The 27,335-nt window shown below is 40.1% G+C and overlaps 1 protein-coding gene across 2 annotated transcripts in view; it reads left to right on the top strand.

Moving 5' to 3' along the window:
• The window catches only part of pex1 (peroxisomal biogenesis factor 1), a 93,502-nt gene that overhangs the window by 4,662 nt on the left and 61,505 nt on the right, over positions 1–27,335 (top strand). For both annotated transcript variants that reach the window (XR_007250052.2, XM_048557193.2), the window contains exons 2-8: positions 3,474–3,620; positions 8,546–8,629; positions 9,138–9,252; positions 20,597–21,357; positions 22,581–22,700; positions 23,574–23,697; positions 25,416–25,525. Coding sequence is in view for 1 of the 2 variants with exons in the window: in XM_048557193.2 (XP_048413150.2) it covers positions 3,474–3,620; positions 8,546–8,629; positions 9,138–9,252; positions 20,597–21,357; positions 22,581–22,700; positions 23,574–23,697; positions 25,416–25,525 (1,461 nt within the window). In the remaining variant the exon portion in view is untranslated. The remainder of the gene's footprint in view (positions 1–3,473; positions 3,621–8,545; positions 8,630–9,137; positions 9,253–20,596; positions 21,358–22,580; positions 22,701–23,573; positions 23,698–25,415; positions 25,526–27,335) is intronic.

Below are 27,335 nucleotides of genomic sequence, written 5' to 3'. Positions count from 1 at the left end.
GTGAATGAAAGAAAAATTAACTTGCATTTTTTTTGCGTTAGCATAGAGAGTTATAGAGAGTAATTTGGTTGATGTGACATACATGGACTTCCTAGAGGATTTTGTCAAAGTCCCAACAAAGCTGAAACCCTTAGAATAAAAAACACGCTGGCAGCGTTGAATACAAAGTTGGCTCAGTGACAAGAACCAATTATAGTAAATGGACTGGTGGAGGATTATAGTGGGATACTCCAGTTGTCAGTACTGCTTTTTTGAGGTATATTAATTACCAAAACTTGGTTGTATTTCAAACTTTGTAGACAACAAAAATAGGAAGCATTGTGAACTGTGCAGAGGTTTATGACTGGTTGGTCAAATAGGTAAAGGTATGGCTCCTTTTACATAGATTGGTGAAATTGGAAAAGAGAAGGTTGAGAAGACACTTGATGAAGGTGTTCAAAATCAAGAAATGTCTAGACTGAGTAGACAGAAATTGACCCCATTTGGTAGAAGAGTGGAGAACTAAAGGGCCAGCATTTAAGGGGATTGGCAGAAGCACCAGAGGTAAAATGAATAAATATTTCTTGTATTGCAGATGCTTAGAATGTGGAATGCACTGCTGGGCTGTGGTAGGGGCACACTCAGTTGTGGCTTTCAAAAGGGAATTGGATAAGCGCCTGAAGAGAATTTTGGGGATGTGGGGAACAAGCTGGAAGGGAAAAAGAAAGAGATAAAACCTTGAAGTTGGTGTGAGGCTGTTCAGTTGCCTTTTTTCTTTGAAAAAATACTAAACTGCCTGTTAAAGTTTAAATTGTTCTGAAATAAGTCCAAAACTGTAAGGTCATCAGAATTTCATAATCTTCGTCTGCTGGCAAATTTGTGAATCAATAATTAGTCAATGAAATTAACTCAGTCAACTCCTGAACTTCAGTTCTGAAAGACTCGTACTGAATTTGAAACTTTACCTCTGTTTCTGTCTCCACAGATTCTGCCAGACCTAAGTTTCTCCAGCATTTCAGTATTTATGTTACTTCAAACACCATTATAGTGGTGTTTCTGGGGTTCATTACCTCTGCGTAACATAAATTGCAGTGATTTTAATGATCGTGTCTGGAGAATTCTTGTCTGTGCTTTCAAATAGTCATGACAGCTAACATGAGAAAACGGTAATAGATGTGCAGAAAATGTTTGACTATCGATATATAGTTAGAGAACAGACACAGTTTTACAAATGTAAAAGAATTTGTTGGTCTCTGTCTCTTGTGATTCCCTCACAGACCACTTGGGTTACAGGAATCAAAGTTTGAAAAATCCAACAATATGTTGTTAAGCATTTTTGAAGTAGTATTATTGTATAATTTTATAGCCTTGTCTCAAGAACAGGTTACTAGAAAATGCAGTTTGCACCAAATTTTCATAAAAACATGCTTTCTTTTTAAATTGGTATTAGGTATTTTCAGGAACATGTCAAAATGAATTAGATGTTTTAAACAATATTGATGAATAAAAGCAAATAAAAATAACTTAAAGATAATTGATCCACTTTACATTATTTTGGTGATTTGGGTTTTAATTAACAATGTCAAAAAAAAATTATTTAAATCTAGGCATACACTTTCAGAACTATCTCCAAAGTGTGTTAGTGTTGAAAACAGTTTTTAAAAAATATCTTGAGTAATTGGCACTGCTTGGATATTTTTGGATTCCTTTCAGTCTCTCACCACAATCCCTTCAGTAGGAATCTGAGAAATGGTGCTGAAATTATGGCAAAGATTGAGAGATCTTCCACAGAAATTTTACCCAGGTCTCCAAATTGACTGCAGTTCCGCTTTTTAAAATGTAAGTGCCTTAGGACATTTTTTTTAACCAAGAACAGTTGGAAATATGGGCTGCTGTAGTTGTTGCCTTCCCTTTTATAGCCCTTGTGCTTGAATCTTCCACTTAATGATAAAGCAACTGCTCTTGCAGAGTTTGAAGAAAGTTGGCAAACCATGTTGAAATGTCTACTAGGTGGGTCTTTTTCACGTTGAACGCAGCAAGTTTTTTCAGGTTGGCAAGAGGAAGTGAGTCGTGTGCCGCAAGGATCAGTGTTTAGACCCAAACAGTTTATATAAATTATTTAAATGAAGAGCGGAAGGAATTGTTGCCACATTCACTGATGCAAAGGCAGGTAGGAAAATAAGTTGTGAAGAGGATATGACTATGGAAAAATACAAATTGATTGTGTGTGGCTAAAGCTATAGCATATGGAGCATAATGTGGGGAAATGTGAAATTGTTCATTTTGGCAGAAAGAATAAAAAAGAAGCATGCTATTTAAACAATGAAAATTTGGAAAGCTGTGAAATGCAGAGAGATCTAGGTATCCTAGTGTGTGAATTGCCAAAAGACAGGTATGCAGGTACATGAAGTAATTAGGAAGGCTAATAGAATGTTTATCATTTATTATGAAGGAAATTGAATACAAAAGTAGGGAAGTTATGCCTCAGTTATTACAGTGCCCTGGTGAGACCACATCTGGAATAAAGTGTACAGAACTGATCACCTTACTTAAGGAAGAATGTAACTATGTTGTAAGAAGTTCCTAGAATATTTACCATAGTAACACCTGGAATGGGTGCATTTTCTTATGCATGCAAGTTGTACATACTAAGCTTTCTGTCTGCTGGAATTTAGAAGAGTAAAAGGCTGTGTGATTTAAACATGTAAGATTTTGAGGGGTTTTGACAGGGTTGATGTTGCTAGGATGATTCCTTTGGAGAATTTAAACTAAAGGGTTACTGTTTAGAAAGGTTGTCTATTTAAACATGAGTTTAAATGTTTTGCTCAAGGTTTGCTTCCACAGACTTTTCAAGAAGACACTTTTAGAATATTCTTAAGGCTGAAATAAATTTATGTTAAGCAAAGGATGAAACGTTTTCAGGCATAGGTAGAAATGTGGTTTTAAGTTCCAATAAGATAAGCGGTGATCTCATTAAATGGTACAGCTGGTTTGAGGGGCTGAATGACTTTTCCTCCTCCTTTATTTGTAAAACTGTTTCAACAGCAGACTCGCTGGAGAAGCATAGAATCAGTGATTAGAATTGGTGAATTTTCTCATGATTCTGCATATGTGTGAACTCCCAACATTTGCATTTGAGTAGATTGAAGGCAAGTGTGGACTGTTTCTGCATCATTGCTACCACAAAATTTGGAATGTCTATCACGCAGCCTTTATATCTACAGAAATGGTATTCCTGTCCTGCTGTTAAAAGTGTATGTGTACCAAGGGTTACTTGATTTTGCCAGCTCATCACAATGGCTGTTGTTGATGTTGATTAATTCTTTATGGGTGTAAACATGTTTGACTTATGCTAAGACATGCTCAATGGGATTCTGGCACTGCACATCTATACCTTCGCTCCCGTGGTGATTGAGCTGTTGATCATCTGTACTGTTTTAGTTTTCTGTCAAAGCAGCGCTACTATAATTCTTTGTTCATCTTTTCCTGTACAGTGCCAAGCCATTGAGTTGTCCTGGGGTCTTCAGCAGACTGCATTCTTAAGTTGGGTTGGACGAAGAAATACTGGTTTTGAAGAAGAAAATGTTGTAGAGATTAACAGACAATTAGGAATTAAACTTGGGCTCAAAGATGGAGAACAGGTCTGTGAACAGTAACTTTCCAATTTCATTTTTTTCAAACCCACTTAATCATTACTTTGTTAAAGACAGGTCCAGGAATTCTTGGACTACATAGCTCCTTTGCTTTGCTTGCAATATTTTACCTTATTAATTCTGGTTGTAATCTCTCTGAATCAACTCATTGCAACTGAAAATATTTAATTCCTCAGTTTTTATTTTAAGCTCCCTCATGCCTAACCTCTCACTCTTCCAATCCATGATTTTCCACACAGTGACTTAATTATTTTGCTTGTCTCCATATTTTGTGCTTAATCCTCCCAGATTTTAGACTGTTTTCTGATCTGCAGTGTTCTACTGATACACCAGGCACTCATTCCTGTGGATCATGAATTTGAATGTACCTTGTCATCAATTAGTGCAACTGCCCACTACCAGGACCAACTTAATTCTATTATTTTTCATGGTAAAACGCTATATGGTAGAATCTGTGTAAGCCTCCATTATTATCAATCAGGGTAGAAATTGTTTTGAAATTATTTTTCTTTTAAATCGTTTTTTTTCCTTACTTTGAACAATTCCTGACCAATTTGCATAGCTGTATGAGCCAATATGCACCCATCGTCTTCACACTTTGAAGCCACAGAAACAAATTTCAATGTTTCTCTTTTACTGTGCTTCCCAAAATTATTACCTAATCATGTGTGCAACTGACTCATCCTTTTATCACCATCTGATTCTTCAATTTCGCTTGGGTCATTTGCCTATTAGTCCACCCTTGTCTTCTGACACTGCCTAACTATCTTTTTGTTGTCGTTCTGCTACTCAGAAAAAAACCTACTCTTGCCACCTCCAGTTTCTCAACAGCCCATTTTAAATTATTCTTTCCATTTTCCAAACTTCTGCAATTCATCTTTGCCTCACAGCACTCCAATTGGGTTTCTGCTCTGCATATTATCAGCACAATTGCATTGGTCAGTCATAAATGGTACCTGCTATGTGTCACTTCCTCATGTTAGGACACATTTTATGCCATTGACAAAATCAACTACTTTACCTTCTAACTTTCTTCCATGGTACTGCTAGCTAGTTTGTCACTATTAAATTTCTGTATCACTTCTAGTGTTTCTTTTACGCATCGTTATTACTGACATACTCAAAACTGCATGTTGATTATCTTTGTCATCTGCATGCTGTATCTCACAGATATTCATAAACATGCAATCTGCTTTCAATTTCAATTTGGATGTTTTTTGACACCATTTCTGATTGTTTTGTTTGTGTAAAGTTAAGTTCTGGAACAATGTTTGTTTCATTCAGATAGCTTTTGTTTTCTTTGCCTGCAATCTTGTGACCCATGCTATCATCTCAACATATTGGGTTTCAGCAATCAACATCTCTGCCATCTCCTGTTAATCTAGAGGCTGAGCAAAATCTGTATCATAGAAACATAGAAAATAGGAGCAGGGTTAGGCCATTCAGCCCTACTGGCCTGTTCTGTCAGTCAATATGATTAAGCAACTCAGCACCTTGTTCCATTTTCTCCGGTCTGTTTGATCTCTTTAGCCCTAAGAACAATATATGATTCCTTCTTGAAAATATCCAACGTTTTTGCCTGAACTGCTTTCTGTGTTCAAGAATTCCACACGTTCAGTAGCCTCTGGGTGAAGAAATTTCTCATCCTAGTTCGAAATGGACTGCTGTGTATTCTTAGACCATGGTCCCTGTTTCTGAATTCCCCAGTCATTGGAAATGCCGTTCCTCTGTTTATCCTGTCTAGTCCTGTTGGAATTTTTTTCGTTATGAGAAATCTACCCCCCCCCCCCCCCCCCCCCCCTGCCATTCTTCTAAACTGGATATGGTTCTAACTGAGATAACAAGGTTTACAGCTGGATGAACACAGCAGGCCAAGCAGCATCAGAGCAGCAGGAAAGCCTAGGCCCGAAATGTCAACTTTTCTGTTCCACTGATGCAGCTTGGCCTGCTGTGTTCATCCAGCTCTACACCTTGTCATCTCGGATTCTCCAGCATCTGCAGTTCCTACTATCTCTGAAAGAATGGTTCTAACTGATCAAGGTTCTCTCAAAATCAATCTAGTAAATTTTTGTTGCACTCCCTCCATACCCAGAACATCCAACCTCAGATAAGGAGACCAAAACTATACACGGTACTCCAGGTATGGTCTCGCCAAGGCCAGGAACGTTTGCAACAAGACATGTTTGCTCTTACTGGAATCCTCTTGCTTTGAAAGCCAACATAGCATTCGCCTCCTTCATCACTTGCATGCTTGCTTACTTACAATGACTGTTGTACAAGAACATCCAGATCTTGTTGCACCTCCCTTTTCCAATCTATTGGAATTCAGATAATCTATCTTCCTGTCTTTGCTGTCAAAGTGACTAACGTCACATTTATCCATGTTGTACTTCATTTGTCCGATCAGCTTGCCAAATCACACTGAGCCATCTTTTCACAGTTCATGCTCCTATCAAGCTTTGTATTGTCTGCACACCTGGAGATGTTACTTTTACTTCATCTAAATCATAATACATAGTGTGAACTGCTGAGGCCCAAGCTCTGATCCCTGGGGTACCCCTGTGGTCACTGGCTGCCACTTGGAAAATGACACATTTTCCTGCTCTTTGTTTCCTGTTTGCTAACTGGTTCTCTAAGAATGTTGATACTCTATCCCAATCCCTTGCAAGGATATTGCCTGGATTGGAATGTGTTAGCTGTAAGGAGAGGTCCAACAAACTTCGATTGTTTTCACTAGAGTTCAGAGGCTGACGGTTGATCTGATAAAACTAAATAAAATTGAGAGACAAGTATAGTGTGGATAGTTGGAGTCAGTTTCCTCAAGTGAAAATGCCAAATACCAGGGGGTGTAGGCTTAAGGTGAAAGCAAAAGTTTAAAGGAGATGTGCGAGGCAAGTTTATTTACATAGAAAGTGGCAAATGCTTGGAATACATTAACAGGGAGGGTGGAAGAAGCAAGTATGATACTAATGTTTAAGAGGCATTTAGATCAGCAGGGAATAGAGGGACATGGCAAATCGTATTAGCTTAGGAACGCATCATGGTTGTCACAGACATGGTGGGTCAAAGGACCTTTTCCCATGCCGGACTGTTCTGTGTTCTAAGTTCTCTAAATTTTTGGTTCTAATCTCTTACATGGGATCTTATAGAAAGTCTTCTGAAATTCCAAGGAAACCACATGCACTGGGTCACCCTTATCAATTCAACCGGTTATTTCCTCAAAAAAGTTTCCAGTAGGATTGTCCAGCATGATTTCCCTTTTGTAAATCCCGTCAATGTTTTCCAAGTGCTCTGCTATTAAATCTTTTATAATGGACTCCAGTGTTTTCCCGATAACTAATGTCAGTCTAACCAGTCTGTAATGTCCTGTTGTCTCTCTACATCGTTTTTTTTAGATAATGAACATTATGTTGGTTAGTGAGTACTAAGGATTTATTGGTCTTTAATCCCATCAATTTCTCCACATTTCCCTACTGATTTCCTTCAGTTCCTCACTTTCTAGACCATGTGGTCCCCAACCATTTTGGGATGCTATATGTGCCTTCCTTTGTGAAGACAGACCAAAATATGTATTTGGTTTGTCTGCCATCTTTGTTCCCTTTATGACTTCCCTTTTTACTGGTCATAAGCGAGCTACATTTGTCTTCATTAATCTTTTACACTTAATGATCCGATAGAAGCTTTTACGATCAGTTCTGGGAAAAGTTATTCTCATACTCTTATTTTTGCCGCTTAATCAATCACTTTGTCTCCTTTATTGAAATGTTACTGATACCAATTCTCAGGTTTGCAGCTTTTTTATTTCTGGCCAGTTTATATGCCTCTTCTTTGATTCTAATACAATCTTTGACTTGTTAGTCATGGTCAGGCCATCTTTACAGTTTTATTTTTGTGCCAGGTAGGAATGAGTAATTGTTGCAGTTTCTTCATACACTTTTTGCCATTTGTCTATCCACTGTCATCCCTTTTAAGTAACATTCCTGAATTGATCATAGCCAGCTCACACCTCATACTGTTGAAGTTTCCTTTATTTAGATTCAGGGCTTTTCTCTCAGAGCTATGTCATGCTCCATCTAAAGAATTCTATCATTATAGTCTATGCTTGCACTCTTAGTCATATAGCCTCACGCGACTAGATTGCCAATTATTCCTTTCTCATCATACAGTACCCATTTGAGGATAGTTTGTTCTCTAGGTGATTCCTCAACATCTTGATCCAGAAAGCCACCTTGTACACACTCCATGAATTCTTCTCTATGGCATTGGTACATTGATTTGCTGCCCGACCTCATTCTGAACTTCATTCCTGCATTCAATCTATCATTAGACCCCTTGCTTTCACCACTAGTTTTTACGATTGCTCCCAAAGCCCTAAGCTATGCTCTTGTCCCAGACCATTATAACTAAATCCCACAGGCCTACATGTAACTCCAGACCCACCGTGTCGAACTGCCCTCTGGGCAATTAAGGATGGACAATAAATACTGCCTAGCCGACAATGTCATCATCCCATTAATGGTTTAAAAAAATTCACTGAAATGCTTAGATTTTTCATGACCTCTTCTCCACTCCTCTTCCCAATTTTGGCATCTACTTTAGCCATTAAGTACAGACCCTCTTTGTTTCTGTAGCATTCATCTAATTATTGTTTGCTCTCTTCAAATCATCATTGTCATTAATTGCTTCAGCCAGTATGCTCCCACTTTCATGTGTTCTCCCTCATACTAACCAAAGCTTTGTTGATTTCCTTCCTGGTTGTTAAAAGTTGCCTTCAAGCTGCTGATCTTGTTTTCTCATTTCTTGTTTAACATTGTGTGATGTTTTCTGGTCATTATATGGAATTCTTCATAAAAACATTGTGCTTTTAGTTTTGTGGTGAAACAATTAATTCACTTTTGTTTTATGTGAATCAGGTATTTCTCAGGCCCTGTGCACAAGTCTCATCCTGTCAACAAGCTGTTGTGGAACCTCTTTCACCTGGTGACTGGGAAATACTGGTAATTTATTATTTTCTTTACTGCTGTCAACTAAGTATAATTCAATAATGCTTAGTTTTTAAAGATAAGTATGAAATATTACATCTTTCACTTGAAATATGGGGAATAAACTTGAGATACATAATCATTTTCTCCAGTTGAGATTATTAAAATTTCAGATATTTTAGTATTGATCTTTGATACGACTGTACTCAATATTCAGATGTAAATAGACATCACTGGAAGAATGGGTGTTTCGTTGTAGTGCTAGTACTTCTGTTTGTTCAAATGAATGCATTGTGAAAATTCAGATGCCCAACTTGATTCTTTACTAAATCTAGAGTGAAAACCGAGTTTACATTTCATTTTTGTTGCTTTAAGTTTGCTGGTGACCATCACTTTATTTTCATATTGGCATTGTTACTCTTTACAAAATAGAATGTTTATCTTTTGAACTTTTATGCTGGCTGATAACAGTCAAGTACAATACAGATGGAAACCCTGGACAAATCTTGTGTAATTTTTGTAGGAGCTTCATAGTACATCACTTGAAAGATATATTATGGATCAGATCAGAGTAGTTTATCCTGGAGGAATATTTCCAATATGGATCGAGAAACGTACTGTGATATATATTGAAGTTGGTAAGTAAGTTGAATGTGAATCGATGAATAATAGTGTTGCTTCAATATTTGTATTAATGCAAACAATTAAGTAGTCATTATTTTGACAGCAGCCCCAATACCACAATTTTAAAACCAAGAGATCGGTCCACTATGAATCAAGGATGGCATTTTCCACTTCTGGACCTGAAATGTTAACTCTGATTTCTCTTCACAGATGCTGCTAGACCTGCTGAGCAATTTCTGTTTTCGTTTCTGATTTAGAGCATCTGCAGTTCTTTCTGTTTTTATGGCATATTGCTTCCCTGGTGCCTAGACCAAGATGTCACTGGCTGTGAATCACGGGGGGGAGAAATAGTGAACAACCAGAGTCTGTGGTTCATGTTGGTACTGACAAAATAGGTTGGTAGAAGGATGAGATCCTGTGGGCAGATATTGTGGTAATGTCACTGAACTAGTAAACAAGAGCCCCAATTTAATGTTCATTCTGAGGATGTGAATTTAAACCCCGCCATGGCAGATGGTGAAATTGTAATGAAAAGAAAATTTTGGAAGAAAATGTTAGGCTAATGGCGACTGCATAATTATTGTCAATCGTTGTAAATCTGCCACTCTTGCCTCATTTAGCCACCTCATCTAGTGAGTCCAGACTCTCAACAATGTGCTTGACTCTTAACTCCCTCTGGGCAATTAGGAATGGGCAAATACTACTGGCCTTGGCAGTGCAACTTGCATCCCATGAACAAATGAAAAAACAACATAATAAGAAACTAGGAGTTTTCTGTAGGTATATAAATAGGAAAAAAAAAGGGCATTTGGGGTTCAGTGGTAAAGTTTGTGCCTCTTGGTCAGAAAGTCTGGGCTCAAGTCAAAGAAATGAAACTAGACGGATCACTGACCTAGGCCCTGAAAAAGACAATGGCAGAAACTGCTCTGTCGAACCTGCACAGTCCTCGCTAACATCTGGAGATTAGTGTCAAAATTAGGGAAGACTTGGGAGTTCCAAGAAGTGCAAAGAGATTTGGATGTTCTAGTCCAGGATTCTTTCAAGGTAAACTTGCAGGTTGAGTTAGTAGTCAGGATGGCACATGCAATGTTGGCATTTATTTTGTGAGGACTTGAATATAAAAGCAGGGATGCACTAATGAGGCTTTGTAAGGCCCTCATCAGGTCCACATTTGGAGTGTTATGTGCAGTTTTGAGCCCCGTGTGTCAGGAAGGATATATTGGCCCTCTGGAGAGGTTCCAGGGAACATTTGCGAGAATGGTCGCAGGAATGGGAAGCTTAACATTTGAGGAGTCTGGGACTATATTCATTGGAGTTTAGAATGATGAGCAGGAATCTAATTGAAACTTACAGAATACTGTATAGCCTGGACAGAGTGGATGTTGGTAAGAAGCTTCCATTGGTAGGAGAGACTGGGACCCAAGGGCACAGGCTTAGATTAAAGGGAAGACCTTTTTGAAGGAGATAAGGAGAAACTTCTTTAACCAGAGAATGGTGAATCTACGGAATTCACTGCCACCAGAACGCTTTGGAGGCCAGGTCATTGAGTATATTTAAGACTTAGATAGAAAGGTTCTTGATTACCAAGGGGATCAAGGGATACGGGGAGAAAGCGAGAGAATGGGGTTGAGGAACTTATCAGCCATGATTGAATGGCGGAGCAGACCCGATGGGCCGAATGGCCTAATTCTTGCTCCTATATCTTATGGTCTCACAGGCTAGTTAAGCAGTAGCCTGACATAGTCATACTCTGAGAATCATACCTTACAGACAATGTCCCAGACGCCACCATCACCATCCCTGGATACATCCTGTCCCACTGGCCGATCAGGCCCAATGGAAGTGGTGACACAGTGATATACAGATGGGAGGGTGTTGCTCTAGGAGTCCTCAACATTCACTCTGGACCCCATGAAGTCTCATGGCTTCAAGTTAAACATGGGCAAGGAAACCTCCTGCTGATTACCACATACTATCCTCCCTGAGCTGACGAATCAGTACTCCTCAAAGTTCAACGACAGTTAGGGGAAGCACTGAGGATAGCAAGGGCACAAAATGTACTCTGGGTAGGAGATTTCAATGTCTACCACCAAGAGTGGCTCAGCAGCAATACTACTGATTGAGCTGGTCTGCAGCAAGTGGTAAGGGAACCAACAAGAGGGAAAAATGTACTTGACCTCGACCGTGACCTCATCCTTACTAATCTGCCAGTTGCAGTTGCATTGTTCATGACAGTTTCGGTAAGAGTGACCATTGCACAGTCCTTGTGGAGACAAAGGCCTGCCTTCACATTGAGAAGAACCTCCATGGTGTTGTGTGGCACTATCACCCTGCTAAATGGTACAGACTTTGCACAGATCTAGCAACTTGAGTGGGCATCCATGAGGCGCTGTGGGCCCATCAACAGCAGCTGAATTGCACTCCAGCACAATCTGTAACGTCATGGCCCGGCATATCCCCCAGTCAACCATTACCATCAAGCCAGGGGATCAACCCTGGTTCAATGGAGAATGCAGGAGGGCATGCAAGGAGCAGCACCAGGCAAATCTGAAGATGAGGTATCAACCTGGTGAAGCCATCAAACAGGACTACTTGCACGCCAAACAGCGAAAACAGCATGTGATAGACGCAACAATCTTCAGCTTCTTCATCAGTGACCTTCCCTCCATTATAAAGTCAGAAGTGGGGATGTTCGCCAATGAGTGCACAATATTCAGCATCTTTCGTGGCTCCTCAAACACTGAAGCAGTCCGTGTTCACATGCAATATCCAGGCTTGGACTGACAAGTGGCAAGTGATATTCGTGCCACACAAATGCCAGGCTATGACCATCACCTATTAGAGACAACCTAACCAACAGCCCTGGACACTCAGTGGTATTACCGTCACTGAAGCCCCTGATGATCAATATCCTGGGGGCTACCATTGACCAGAAATTCAACTGGATTCACCACATAAACACAGTGGCTACAAGAACACTGTGACAAGTAACTCACCTCCTAACTCCTCAAAGCCTATCCACCATCTGCAAGGCACATGTCAGGAGTGTGATAGAATACTCCCCACTTGACTGGATGAGTGCAGCCCCAACAACCCTCAAGAAGCTTGACACCATCCAGGACAAAGCAACGCGTGTGACTGACACTATGTCCACGAGCATCCACTTCCTCCACCACCGATGCTCAGTAGCACCAGTGTGTACTATCTACAAGATGCACTGCAGAAATCCACCAAAGATCCTCAGACTGCATCTTCCCAACCCACAGCCACTTCCATCTAGAAGCACAAGGGCATCAGACATATGCGAACATTACCACCTCCAACTCACTCACCACCCTGACTTGGAAATATATCACTGTTCCTTCACTGTTGTGTCAATATTCAGGAATTCCCTCACTAATAGCATTGTGGGTCAACCCACAGAAAGTGGACTGCAGCAGTTCAAGAAGGCAGCTCCCTACCATTTTCTCAAGGGCAACTAGGGTTGGGCAAGAAATACTGGCCAGCCAGTGACACCCACATCCCACAGATGAATAGAGGAAAAAAAAAGTCCCACCTGCCCCAGACATCTGTTCAGGAATGTTATGACATATTGATTTTAAATTATCTAAAGAGCAAATATAAAGAGCAAAATGTGGTAAACAATAGTAGTGAAGTTGAGAACCAAGAACTGAAATTCCTGGAAAAGCTCAGCAGGTCTGGTAGCATCTGTGGAGAGAAATCTGCGTCAATGTTTCGGATCCAGTGACCCTTCCCCAGAACTAAGCAACTTGTGAGGTTGATTGGGGACCAAGAAGGAGATATATGCATGAAAGCGGGGAGGGCATGGTTGGGGTATTAGATGAAGGCAGAGGAAATAGCTGAAATATTAAATGACTACTTTTGAAACTGTGTTTACCAAGCACTAATGTCTTTCTGTAATTGATTACTTGGGAAGAATTAAAACCAACTTGGCAAGGAGGGAGATGGGGACTGTTACGTAACTATCTACACCTTGTTTCTTTTCTCTCAAAACCATTAGGAGTGACAGATACCACTGGAGTAAGTAATAGTAAGGTACTGCATCGTACAAAGTAAACTGATATACAATGATGCCTAAATTAGGTTTGCTCTGCATTTATGTGAAAGTTTGGGATGTAGTGTGAAAAGAGTCGGACTGGATATTAAATATTTGTTCAAGTACGATTGTGAAGGAGAGAAAGGACGGAACTTAGAAACATTGATTTCAGAGAATATAACAGTGCTGGAGAGAGAAGGTATAATTATAAGGAAGGCTCAGCAATAGAGAGACAAATGCACAGATTGTTGAATGTGACAGTGCAGTTGAGAAAGAGTGTTTTTTTAAGATTAGATTATCTACAGTGTGGAAATAGGCCCTTCAGCCCAACAAGTCCACACCGCCCGTTGCAACATCCCACCCAGACCCATCCCCCTATAACCCACACACCCCTGAACACTACGGGCAATTTAGCATGGTCAATCCACCTAGCCTGCACATCGTTGTGGACTGTGGGAGGAAACCCACGCAGACATGGGGAAAATGTGCAAACTCCACACAGACAGTCGCCTGAGGCTGGAATCGAACCTGGGTCCCTGGCGCTGTGAGGCTGCAGTGCTAACTACTGAGCCACCGTGCCACCCAAGAATTCTGGATTTTATATATAAAGTACAAAAGCAAGGGGGTTTTAGTGAACTTTTATAAAGCAATGGTTCTGCCTTGACTGGAACATGCTTTTCATACTGAATTTGGTTAGTAGTTGTAATGAGGTTGAGGCATATTTATTGGTGACTTTCCACCATCTGAAAAATACATTCGTCTGAAAAATAATTGCGTGACTATGGGGAAAAGTTGAAAGAATGACGTTGCCTGGATATGATAGCCAAACGATCTCCTGCGTTGAAGCCATTGTATAATTCTACAAAATTGCATGTTTTGTTTCAGATATAATCCATAATATGGTGTGAGGTAAAGAACTTAGAAGATGGATAGATATTTGTCAAAAAGGAGAATTTGGCCTTCTAATCTTGTTTAAAACAGTATGTTTTCACCTAAGGTTGTGGCCCTGTTCTTGAGAATTGTAGGTTTAGGTGAAACAACTTTGAGAAGCAGAGGAAGTGATTTTTAAAACCTGTGTTGGGTTCCTGCAGACAGTTTTTGCTTATAAAACTGTACAGGTTAAAATACCGTACTACAAGTATTTAGTGCTGTATACTCCTAGCTAAGTAACTTACAAAGTAAAAGACATCACCAAATATAAAATAAATGCCGTACAATTAGGTACTCTGATCATTCTCAACAGAAAAAACTTTAATAAATGACACTGAAATAGCGTGCATTCCAAAATACCTACAATCAGAAATAGGCTAATTGCAAATAAAATAAGTTTGAAACATAGAAAAATTGCAATACAGATGTAGTTACGATAAATGCATGTTAAAATTTAACTCACATGAAATTGTATGTGACCAGACTCCACCTAGTAGCAGATGTTGGTCAGTGCAAGCAGGACTCCCTAAATTGATTCAGAGATAATGGTAACTGATGTCCATTTCAAGCCCACCGACTCCCACAGCTACCTAGAATACACCTTCTCCCACCCACCCTCCTGCAAAAATTCCATCCCCTATTCCCAATTCCTCCGCCTCCACCGCATCTGCTCCCACGATAAGACATTCCACTTCTGCACATCCCAGATGTCCAAGTTCTTTAAGGACCGCAACTTTCCCCCCACAGTGATCGAGAACGCCCTTGACCGCGTCTCCCGTATTTCCCGCAACACATCCCTCACACCCCGCCCCCGCCACAACCGCCCTAAGAGGATCCCCCTCGTTCTCACACACCACCCTACCAACCTCCGGATACAACGCATCATCATCCGACACTTCCGCCATTTACAATCCGACCCCACCACCCAAGACATTTTTCCATCCCCACCCCTGTCTGCTTTCCGGAGAGACCAGTCTCTCCGTGACTCCCTTGTTCGCTCCACACTGCCTGCCAACCCCACCACACCCGGCACCTTCCCCTGCAACAGCAGGAAATGCTACACTTGTCCCCACACCACCTCCCTCACCCCTATCCCAGGCCCCAAGATGACATTCCACATTAAGCAGAGGTTCACCTGCACATCTGCCAATGTGGTATACTGCATCCACTGTACCCGGTGCGGCTTCCTCTACATTGGGGAAACCAAGCGCAGGCTTGGGGACCGCTTTGCAGAACACCTCCGCTCAGTTCGCGACAAACAACTGCACCTCCCAGTCGCAAACCATTTCCACTGCCCCTCCCATTCTCTAGATGACATGTCCATCATGGGCCTCCTGCACTGCCACAATGATGCCACCCGAAGGTTGCAGGAACAGCAACTCATATTCCGCCTGGGAACCCTGCAGCCATATGGTATCAATGTGGACTTCACCAGTTTCAAAATCTCCCCTTCCCCTACTGCATCCCTAAACCAGCCCAGTTCGTCCCCTCCCCCCACTGCACCACACAACCAGCCCAGCTCCCCCCCCCCCCCCAACCCACTGCATCCCAAAACCAGTCCAACCTGTCTCTGCCTCCCTAACCGGTTCTTCCTCTCACCCATCCCTTCCTCCCACCCCCAGCCGCACCCCCATCTACCTACTAACCTCATCCCACCTCCTTGACCTGTCCGTCTTCCCTGGACTGACCTATCCCCTCCCTACCTCCCCACCTATACTCTCTCCACCTATCTTCTTTACTCTCCATCTTCGGTCCGCCTCCCCCTCTCTCCCTATTTATTCCAGTTCCCTCTCCCCATCCCCCTCTCTGATGAGGGGTCTAGGCCCGAAACGTCAGCTTTTGTGCTCCTGAGATGCTGCTTGGCCTGCTGTGTTCATCCAGCCTCACATTTTATTATCTCCCTAAATTGATTGATTTCTGCCACAAGGTGGAGCCCAGTACTTTAGCTCAAGTATACAATGACAGCCAGGAGAAAACATTCACTGGAGACTTTTAAAATTCAGACTGGAGGTGGAAATGGGAGCAAACAGAATGGGGAAGGAGGATCAATGGCAGTGATAGGACCCAGAAGAAAGCCGGGGGTGGGGGAACTGAGCGCAGAAGTGGTAGCATGGGGACAATATATTGAAAGCAGGCAGATGACACAAATCTGTCGCAAACATTATTAAACTGAAACTCTCAGCATTATTAATAAAATTGATGATAACTTTTTTGAAAGTTAGAACACAATAGTGTTAACTGTAAACAGGATTTACAGCTAGTTACTACAGTGCCTTCAAAGTACTACAGTGCCTTCAAAGTTAAAAAGAAGGAATACATAAATTTAGACGGTACTTTTTAAATGACCTATAAGGAAATGTTAACAAATCTGTAGGTTCACTTATCCAGTAAAAATTACATTAAGCTGGAAAATCTGAAGTTAGCAGAGGGAGGAGGTCTGATGCTTGGGAAATGCAATTATTTGCAAAATTTGTCCTGTATGCTAGTTCTCAGTCCAATGAAATATTCGGCATCTGAACTTTGCTAAATATTCTTAGAAATGTGCACACAGTGAACTTTAGAAATCTTTTAGTCACCTTACACTGTTTGGTTTGGAAAGGTTAATGCGCTGCTTTGAATTTTGCATGTTTAAAACTGATGTAGTTAGAATCACTTGGTATAATAAGAGACTGACTGCAAATTGCTAGAAGCTATATCATCTAAGTAGCTAACCCTATGATTCAGAATTAGTACTGTGATTTTAACTTCTTAATTTATATAAATGATTTTGATCAAGGTATAGTTGCCAAACATGTTGATGACACAAGGGTAGGAAAGTAAATTGTTAAAAGGGACCATTTTTCACGATAACATCTTGCAACTGGTAGAGTGACACATATCAGTATGTATATAGAACTATATATACTTTTGTATAGTGATATATATATTTACTATAAATATTAATTGGATGATGGAAGTGAATGTGTTATAGCCAAGTTTGCAAATGACAAGAAGGAGGAAAGCAAATGGTGAGCATGATAGTCTACAGCATGATATAAATGTCGGGGCAGAAACTTGCAAGTTGAGTAGAATATGGGTAAATGAGAGGTTGCGCATTTGAGAAAGAATAATAGAGAAAAGTAATATTATTTAAGTGAAGAAAGACTGCAGAAATACACAGCCCAGTGAGACTCGAGTCCTTGTGCATGAATCACAAAATGCTAGCATCCAAGTTCCAGAAATAGTGCAGACAAATGTAATGTTGTTTAAAAGGGCGTGGAGATAAAAATAGAAGTCTTGCAAAAACTTTACCAGGCACCAGTCAGATCGCTAAGTGCTATGAACTGTTTGGGTCCTTCATCTGAGGAAAGATATACTTACTGTTCAGAAAAAAAAAATCACTAGGTTGACCTTGGGTATGGAGCGGGTTTTTTTTTGAGGCGAGGTATAGAGTTTTTATGAATCTTATTTTCATTGCAGTTTAGAAAAGTATGAGATGACCTGATGAAACATGGATTTTTGGGAAGCTTGACAAGGTAGATATTGAGAGGTTATTTACCATTGCAGGACCAGAGGGCATAATCTCAGTGATGTGTTACCCATTTAAGACACTAATAAGGAATGTCTTCTTTGAGGGTAGTGAGTTTGTGGAATTATTCACAAAAGTATGCTGTAGAAGCTGAGTCATTCAACATATTCAAGACTGAGATAGACATTTTGTTTTAAAATCAGGAAGGGAATTGTGAGTTATGGGAAAAATGGCAGTAAACTGAGTTGAGGACTATCAAACCAACTATGATTTAATTAAATAGCAGAGCAAACTCAATGGGCCAAATGACCTACATCTGCTGCTATGTCTTACGGTGTTATGATAACCTTATCACTCATCATGGTGCTTGAATACAACAACAGGATAGTTATGCATCAGTTGTACAGGACATTAGAGAGCTTGCACTTGGAGTACCATGCATCCTGTTTAAGGAATGATGTAAATACTTTGGAGGCAATTTAAAGAAGGTTTACCAGATTAACAGTAGGAATGAGAGCAAGTTTGCACAGTTGGCTATTATCTGCTTAGTTGAGAAGAGAATTAGGTGACTTGATGGAAACGTACTAGATCTTAAGGGGGTTTAGGTAGGGTTGATGTGGTGAAGGTATTCTTTTGTGGGATATTCTAGAACTAGGTGTCACAGTTTATAAATCAGGGATCATTTATTTATCACAGATAAAGTGAATTCTTTTTTTCTGAAGATTGAGTCTTTGGAATTCTCTTCCTGAAGTGTTGGTGGAAGCAGAGTTCTTGAATGTTTTTAAGGGAGGAGTAGATAAATTCTTGTTAATCAATGGGGAAAAATGTTCAACGAGAATGCAGATTCCAGGTTACTGTCCAATCAGCCATGGTTGTATTAAATGGTGAAGCAGGCTCGAGGGCCTGAATAACCTATTCTTGTTCTTAATTCATATGCTGGTATTTGTTTCTGTTTGTGTGCCTGTGCTTTTATTCATGTGTTGATTTCTGGGAGTGAATTAGAAGTGGGTCTTGGGCTTAAAATTAGAGACAGCAGTTATTTTTTCCAGGAGCTGGGTGCTTGGTAATGGGCAGGAGTACATAAATGTCTTGGAATAGGGCACAATTGCATAGAAAGAAGACATGATCAAGACCTGGTGGACTGACTTCAAGAATGTTACAAAGAGCTGTACATCAGAACAATATAATATAGACCTGAGACAGTAGGAACTGCAGATGCTGGAGAATCTGAGATAACAAGATGTAGAGCTGGATGAACACATCAGGCCAAGCAGCATCAGAGGAGCAGGAAGGCTGACATTTTGGGCCTAGACACTTCTTCATAAATTGGGGAGCGGAAGGGTGTTCTGAAATAAATAGGGAGGGGGGGGAGGAGGATAGAGGAGAAGATAGGTGAAGAGGAGACAGACAGGTCAAAGAGGTGGGGATGGAGCCAGTAAAGGTGAGTGTAGTTGGGGAGTTAGGGAGGAGACAGGTCAAGGGGGTGGGATGAGGCTAGTAGTGAGGAGAAGGGGGCTTGAGGTGGGAGGAAGGACAAGTTAGGGAGGCAGGGACAAGCTGGGGTGGTTTTGGGATGCAGTGGGGGGGAGGAGAGATTTTGAAGCTTGTGAAATCCACATTGATACCATTGGGCTGAAGGGTTTCCAAGCGGAATATGAGTTGCTGTTCCTGCGACCTTCAGTTGGTATCGTTGTGGCACTGCAGGAGGTCCAGGATGGACATATAGTCTCAGGAATGGTAGGGGGAGTTGAAATGGTTCATGACTTGGGAGTTGCAATTGTTTAGTGTGAACTGAGTGTAGGTGTTCTGCAAGGCAGTCCCCAAGCCTCCACTTGGTTTCCCCGATGTAAAGGAGGCCACAACGGGAACAGCGGATGCAGTATACCACATTAGCAAATGTGCAGGTGAGCATCTGCTTGATGTGGAAAGTCTTCTTGGGGCCTGGGATGGGGGTGTTGTGGGGGGGGGGGCGCGGGGAAGTATAGGGGCAGCTGTAGCACTTCCTGTGGTTGCAGGGAAAAGTGCCAGGTACGGTGGGGCTGGAGAAGAGTGTGGAGTGGACAAGGGAGTCACGGAGAGAGTGGTTCCTCCGAAAAGCAGATAAGGATGGGGAGGGGAAAATGTCTTTGGCGGTGAGGTTGGATTGCAGATGGCGGAAGTGTAGGAGGATGATGCATTGGATCCGGAGGTTGGTGGGGTGGTACGTTGGGACGAGTGGGAATTCTGTTTTGATTGTAATTGCAGGGAGGGGATGTGAGGGATGAGTTGTGGGAAATGCAGGAGTCATGGTCAAGGACGTTCTTGACCGCTGGGAGGGGGCACTGTAGTTACAGAGGAAGGACCTCATTGTTCCCCAACCCCGCACTGCCCGCTTCTATCTCCTTCCTGAAATCAACAAATCTCACTGCCCTGGTCAACCCATTGTCTCCGCCTGCTTCTGCCCCACTGAACTTATCTCCACCTATTTCAACACCATTTTCTCCCACAGGAACTCCCGTCCTATCTAGGCTAACATTTTAGTTCATTAGAAGGAATGCTGCACTATAAGAGCTGCCATCTTTTAGATGAAATGTTGAACTGAGGCCTCATTGGGTAGATTTAAAAGATTCTGTGGCAGTCTTTTGCTGAAGAACTGGGGAGATCTCCCTCATATCCTAGCCAATGTTTATTTCTGTGCTCGTGGCACTATCTTGTCATTATTGCTTTTTTTTGTGGGCTCTTCGCTGTGCTTTTTTTAACAGCACTGACTACTTCAACTTAGTTAACTGTCTGTGAAGTGTTTTAGGGTGGCTTCATGTAAAAGGCACAGAAAAGATTTTTCTTTAGTTTTTGTAAATAATAGCTACCCTTTTTTTTGTTCTAGGTTCCCTGACGCCTGCTGCTGCTTATGGAAGGTTGGAGCCTTTCACTGAACTTGTTGTGTCACCTAAATTGCGGCAAATTGAAGGAGCTCATTTGAATACTACTTCTGTTGAATATCGTTTGTTATATAAGGAGGCTAACTTGGGCAGCAGCAAAATTAATGGAAATTTTGAGAAACCAAGAATTGCGCATCCTTCTAAGAGCCCATATGCTCGACATGAAATAAATGAAAAACATGCAAGGGAAAATCAAGACTCTTTCAACAGAAGCATTGTGTCAAATATATGGTATTTGATTAAAAATATATTTGCTGTAAATTCAGATGTTCCAGGCACACTTCCTTCCAAAGTTGTTTGCAAACATACGTTTTTAAACACTGTTTCCACATCCTTTGAAATCGACTCAATATTCAGAGTGTGCAAAAGATTCCCTAGTAATTTAGAAATGTGTGGCTCAACACTTTGGAACCAAAGTCAGCCTGATACAGTTCACATCTTTTCTTGGAATCAAGATGTACTTCCTCTTAACAACAGTGATACACTGATTATTTATGGGAAGCTGACAAAACTATTGTCACATAAACAACAAAAAGAAATATCCAAGCAAAATCCACGACCGAAAAAGAAAAATACTGATGAAAATGACACAAAAGCCAGAATAAATCGAGCAAAAGATGAATCCTGCATTGTTAAAATAATCTGCCATGGATGTGAACATTTAAAATATACTAAGTCCAGTGGTTTTCATAGTGGAAAAGTTTGGGTTAGTATTGCATGTTGAGAATTGTGTTGCAATTCGTGTGTTTGTTTAGTGAATCTAGACACATTGTTTAATTAGGCTTTTTACAAAGTACTCAATTCTAATAAAGCAGCTCTGGAATAATGTGCTTTTAACAATCATTATTTTGTGTATTATGGTTATAAAATGAACTTTATATGATCAGTATTAATTTGTTTCTTTATAACCAGTCTTTTGTTAGTATGTGTTTTATTTTATTAACTTGTCTTCTATAAAGCACAGCAGTACATGATAGTCTTGTCTGCAATCATTTTTGTTTTGTAATGAAAGCTTGGCTTAGTTTTGAACCAAAGGTGGTGAATCTGAACTCCATCCTAACATTTCTAGTCAAAATTATGAATTTAACTCTGGTGCAGTAATCAGCTGCAATTTTACGCATCCAGTACTTCATTTGCACTCATCTTTTCAGTTGACAAGGCTGCTAAATAAGCTTACGATAATTTCTGCAGAGCAGTACAAAATAGTGATGTCCTGGTTATTTGTATCTCATTCAGGGCTATCAGTAAAACCAAGCAACTTCGTCTGAGTGTTAACATTGTACTACCTTTGCCAACACTGTGTGAAGTATTTGAGATGTTTTGATCTATGGTTGTGCAGAAACGCAAATTATTTTTCGCCTCACCCACTCTTGCCCCAAGATGGAATTTTTGGATGTGGTCCTGTGAACCTATCTGATTTCAAGTGTCATCTACAGCTGGTACTTGAATTGACCTTATTGATGATGTTGATCCGTTAAATTTGCAACTTAGTTATATAAACATTTTTGTACACCAGAGACGTTTTCCATACATTTCCATCTTAACTATCACTATATTCTATAGATAATTCTGATTTTCTAATATTTAATGCATAAGGTTTACCTGTCTGAAAGTTCCAGAAAACATTTAGAACTTGACTGTACTTTTAATCAACCTCTTCAGTTTGTTATAACACACCTCTGGAGCAGGTGGAACCTGAATGTGGACCTTCTGCTCCAGATGTGTGGTTGCTACCACTGAGCTGAAGAGCCCCCCCCCGCCCAAGCTTGAATGTCATATATCAGGAAAATGGGAAAACAGCTATCCAATCAACCAAATGAAAACTATCACCTGTAATTATATCTACAGGTTATATAAAGGAAATAGTTATTGACCTGTAGGCTATGTTGCAGTAGGTTGTTGTTTGTTTCACTCAGTTTTTCTTGTCAGATTCCAGACAGCTTAAGAAAGAATTTGAATGTGGAAGCTTCTGCTGCAGTCAGGATAAATTCGTTAAAATTCAATCCTTCCCTTCCATCCAGAATTCAATTGCAACCCTTACAAATGCTGGTAAGTATTGTCATGTAGCAAAAACAAGTAAATGTTTCTGGGGTGGGGGTACTGAAATCTATCTCTGTAGATTAATTCTTGAAGTGGGAGCAAGAAGAGAACCTTTTCCCCTGACCTTATTGTTTCCATCATTGGGCTTGGCCCCCATGTTCATTGCATAGATTACTCACTATTAGAAATTTACAAAGCAGTGACCTACATTTGATATTGTGAAACTAAAATTACATACATTTCTTACCAATTATTATTGTGGTGCAGAGCCAAAATTGTAACCAAACTTTCAGTTGCAGTTAGGTGCACATCCACAAGACCAAACAAAGCCTTTTTTCCTATTTTTATCTTGGTCTGTACATTTAATGTAATATTTGTACAATATTTAATTGTAAGTTTGAGGTTTATTTGGATGTTTCAAAGAAGGCTATTTTATTTTGCACTGCTTCATTTATTTTGTCAGTAGCCCAAAGTGTTATAGCTATTTCCCAGTTAACCTCTTCTGAGATGTTCTTGCACTCCTCGTGATCAGGTGGGACTTGAACCCAGAGGTAGGGACAAACAACTGTGCCAGTTGCTGTTTTGGCAATTGTGCGTACGTTACAGATGAGAGCAAAGGAGCTGAATCTGATTGGGGAAAATAATTTTGTTAAGTTTTAAAAATTAGTTTTAAAAAGCTGCGTGGACTTTGGAATGGATTCCAGATAAAAACTTGATAGACTTGTATAGAGATTTAGCTTTAGTTGCAGCATGTCTGAAATGAATAAAATTAACATTCTTTAACTTTACAAATTTAGAGAATCTACTTTTTAAAGTATTTTTAAATATTCAAATATAATTTTAAGAAACCAGTGGATTAAAAATTAATTTCCTCTTGTTCAGCCACAGGAAATTAAAATAGATGATGTTAAATCCTCCTTCCTTTCCTGGCTCAATGTTGTGAGCTCCGAGGATTTCCCATTTTTTGCAGCATCAACGAATTTTGTACAAATACCGATTGCAGAACGTAAGTCATGAATATTAACGTTGCATTAATATGGTGTTCTGGTGTGTTGGGAAACTACGTTTCCAATGTTTGCACTAATCTTTGATTCTTTTAGTAGTAATTCACTTGCAGAAAAATGTTTTAACAATGAAAAACAGTTTGTCTGGGAGTTGTCTTGTGATTCATTTGAATATGAAATGCTATTCAAATTGAATATCCTGCACTACTTGTAGCTACTGAACATAATGTTCCAGGATTTGTGCAATTATGTATGAATTGGGTGTGCTACAAAACATGTATTTCAGAGCTCAAACCAAGTATCTTGTATTTCGATGTGATTGCAAAAGAGGCAGTTCACACAAGGTTCTCTCAATTAATTCTGATATGAAAGGCTTGTTATGAAGTCAGATCAAGCAGTTTGGGCCTCCACTTGCTAGAATTTAGCAGAATAAGAGGAGATCTGATTGGGTAGCTAAGATCTTAAAGGAATTGACAAAGTAAACTTAGGATTTATTTATTTCAGAGCCCTGTGCCCACTCTGTTTTTCCCCCCCCCTCCCTTTCTGAAGAAGGGTCCAGACCCGAAACGTCAGCTTTCCTGTTCTTCTGATGCTGCTTGGCCTGCTGTGTTCCTCCAGCTCCACACCTTGTTATCTCAGACTCCAGCATCGGCAATTCCTACAGTCTGAGTGAGTTATAACCCTACTGTGAAGTCTCTTTTTTAAGGATGCCTATCTTTGAAGAAGTTATCCTCCTCCCTCCGGAAAGCCCTCAGTGGATCTCTATCACTGCTCCCCACCTCTCTATTTATTTCAGTGCCCCCTTCCCCTTCCCCATGTCTGAAGAACGGTCCAGACCCGAAACGTCGGCTTTCCTGCTCCTCTGATGCTGTCTGGCTTGCTGTGTTGCTCCAGCTCCACACCTTGTTGTCTTCCTAATATCTCCAAACTTAGGATGGATGTTTCCTCTTGTGGTGCAATCTAGAACCAGAGGGCAGAGTTTCAGGCTAAGAAGCATCAGTTTTAAAGCACAGGCAAGTAGGAATTATTTGAGTTGTGAATCTGTGGAATTCACTACCTCAGACTGCAGTGGATGCCAGCATACTGAATAAATTTAAGGAGTTGATGGACAGTTTTAATTAGTCATGGATTGAAAGTTTATGGAAAGTGGAGTGTGGCCTCAATGAGATCAGCCATGATCATATTAAATGGTGGGGCTGCTTTGCGACCTGAAATGACCACTCTGTTCTTGCTTTTAGAACAGACTAGTGAAATGATTAATTTATGTTTTGCAAATTCGTCAGTCTTTGATTACATTTTCCTGACCATTGGTTTTGAACTAGGAGTGAAGGGGTGCCGAGCTGGCACGCATCAAAGAAGGGTTGATCCAGGTTGCTGCGCTTCACAGTAATCCAATACTTGATCCACAATATTTGAGGACACCATTAGTGATGTTAGTTTAATAACTCTCAAATCTGGTGATGGGTTTCTGTATATTTTCTAGTACTTTCTGATACGAATCTGATTTGTAACATTGTATCCATGACTGTTATTTGTTACCTGTGATCATTGTTAGATAACAAACTAATAAGTATAAATAAATGTTTTTAATCCATGTGTTTTCCAGACAATTTATTGTCTTTTATTTCTCTGAACATTTAAAAACTTGGTTATTGTAATTTTTTAAAGAAATATTTTATTTGAATGTTGAGACTGATACAAAAGCAAGTATGTTTTGCAGGTGAGATCGAGTTTATGCTGCTTGTAGAACAACTTTCAGCAAAATCAAACACAGAAGGAAGTTTATACTTCTTGTTGTATCCTGATTTGGTTAAAGATATATACATTGAGGTAACTATATGTTATTAACATCAATTGATTATTGTTAGTTATACTTTTATCATGCTAAACAGATGACTTGCTCTTTTTGTACAAAATGTAAATGAAGCCTACCTGTTAAGTAGCGTTTATTTTGATTTAGTTTGAGATAGTTGCAGATCCAGGGTTGGTGATGTTGACTTGTGCAAATACAATTTTGTATAATGTTTTCATTTACCTGTTTCTTGTACTTAGGCACAGGCATAAAAAGGCAGTTTTTTTAATAAGGAGAAAAAAGTATTAAAATTTCCCAGTATGCTAATATAAAAGAGTCAGCTTCACTAATCTCCACGCACATAAGTGAGAGAATGGCATCACTGTAGATCATGATGTATATAGCAACTCCATCTTTTCAACAGCAAAATCTGTTTTTACGTACACAAAGCCTGAAAGTTGATTTCCCCGTTTCAATTTTTTTTAACGATGAAATGCACTACTTGTACAAGTTGGTAGTGGGAATGTTTTTATCCCAGAAATACATGTTTTACTTGCCTACCTGCCTGAATAAACAGAATTAAAGCTGTTCAATGGTAATTTTTAAGTTTTGCAAGTATTTACATTTAAAATTATCTCCTTTTTGTTTTATTTATGCAAGTCCGTGATTTCAAAGTAGGGATTGATAAAGTATAGAATTGTGAAGTGAAAGTGAAAATCACTCTAGTCCTGAGGATCATAGGCGACTGTCTCATCAGAGAAAGGCAACCAGTTGTGAATTCAACCTGATGGTCACCATCCTTCAGGTGAGGTTGAGAAGATGGGGCCTTTAGGGTGACCTCAGCCAGTGCAGAAATTGAACCTATACTGTTGATGTTACCCTGGATTGCACACCAGCCACCCTGCAACTGAGCTTAGGTGTCCTTGTGGACAGCATAAGGAATACTGCTTAGTTGTGCCGGGTGTGTTCAGAACTGAAAGAACTCATGAGATCACAGGATGTCATTGACAGAATAAACATCCGTATTGCATGGTCTAATTTGGATCTGTGTGTTAAGAAGCAATTTGAAGATCATGTTCATATTGAACAGAACAGGTGAATTGCTGGCAGAAAAATACCTTCTCAAAGTGTGGGAATATTCATGGTATCTCGCTTATTGTTATACAAGGCATTATCAAATTGTCGATTGCTGTTAGTACATTAGTTATCATCAGATCAGTGCAGACTATCCAGTTCAATATAGATTGAGTGTATACTCACCTCCAGAGTTGTTTCATAACATATCTGAACAAGTTGATTTAACAGTGTGTCGTTTCTGTTTGGTTAAACTGAATGAAATGTCATTTTTCCGTTCCAGCCCTTTGCGCTTTCAAGTTTTTTTTTGAAATTTTAAAAACATGACACTTGTTACGCAATTGTAACCTCCCTACATCTGAATGAAAAGACCTGAGTTCAAGACCTACCTGCTTCAAAAGAGTGCTAACACGTCTGAACAGATTGGTATTTTTTAAAAAAAAAAAGGCTGTGTCCTTACAGCTCTTATCGTACATTTGTAGTGTCCCTGCCTCTGGGCCCAAACGTCTAGTTTGAGTCCCACTGGCTCAGGAGATGTGCCATAAGATATCCAAATAGGTTGGTGAAAATACGTGAATTGTAGAATATGCTGCATAGTCAACAAAAAAAAAGTTCTTCCCTGGAAGTTTTAAGGAGTGAAGCAGACACCGTCAATACTAGAGTGCATTATCTTCCCTTTCATTGCTAGTTTGATTTGATACTCATCCTTGCCCTTTTGACTTGTTAACTGTTATTGCTATGTTGTCCCTGTGTGCGGTGATTGTAGTTGGATGA

The sequence above is a fragment of the Stegostoma tigrinum genome, chromosome 2 (assembly GCF_030684315.1).
Source record: "Stegostoma tigrinum isolate sSteTig4 chromosome 2, sSteTig4.hap1, whole genome shotgun sequence".
Classification (NCBI taxonomy): Eukaryota; Metazoa; Chordata; class Chondrichthyes; order Orectolobiformes; family Stegostomatidae; genus Stegostoma; species Stegostoma tigrinum.
Note: the sequence above shows the minus strand (reverse complement) of the source record. Positions and strands in the feature narration are given on the sequence as shown.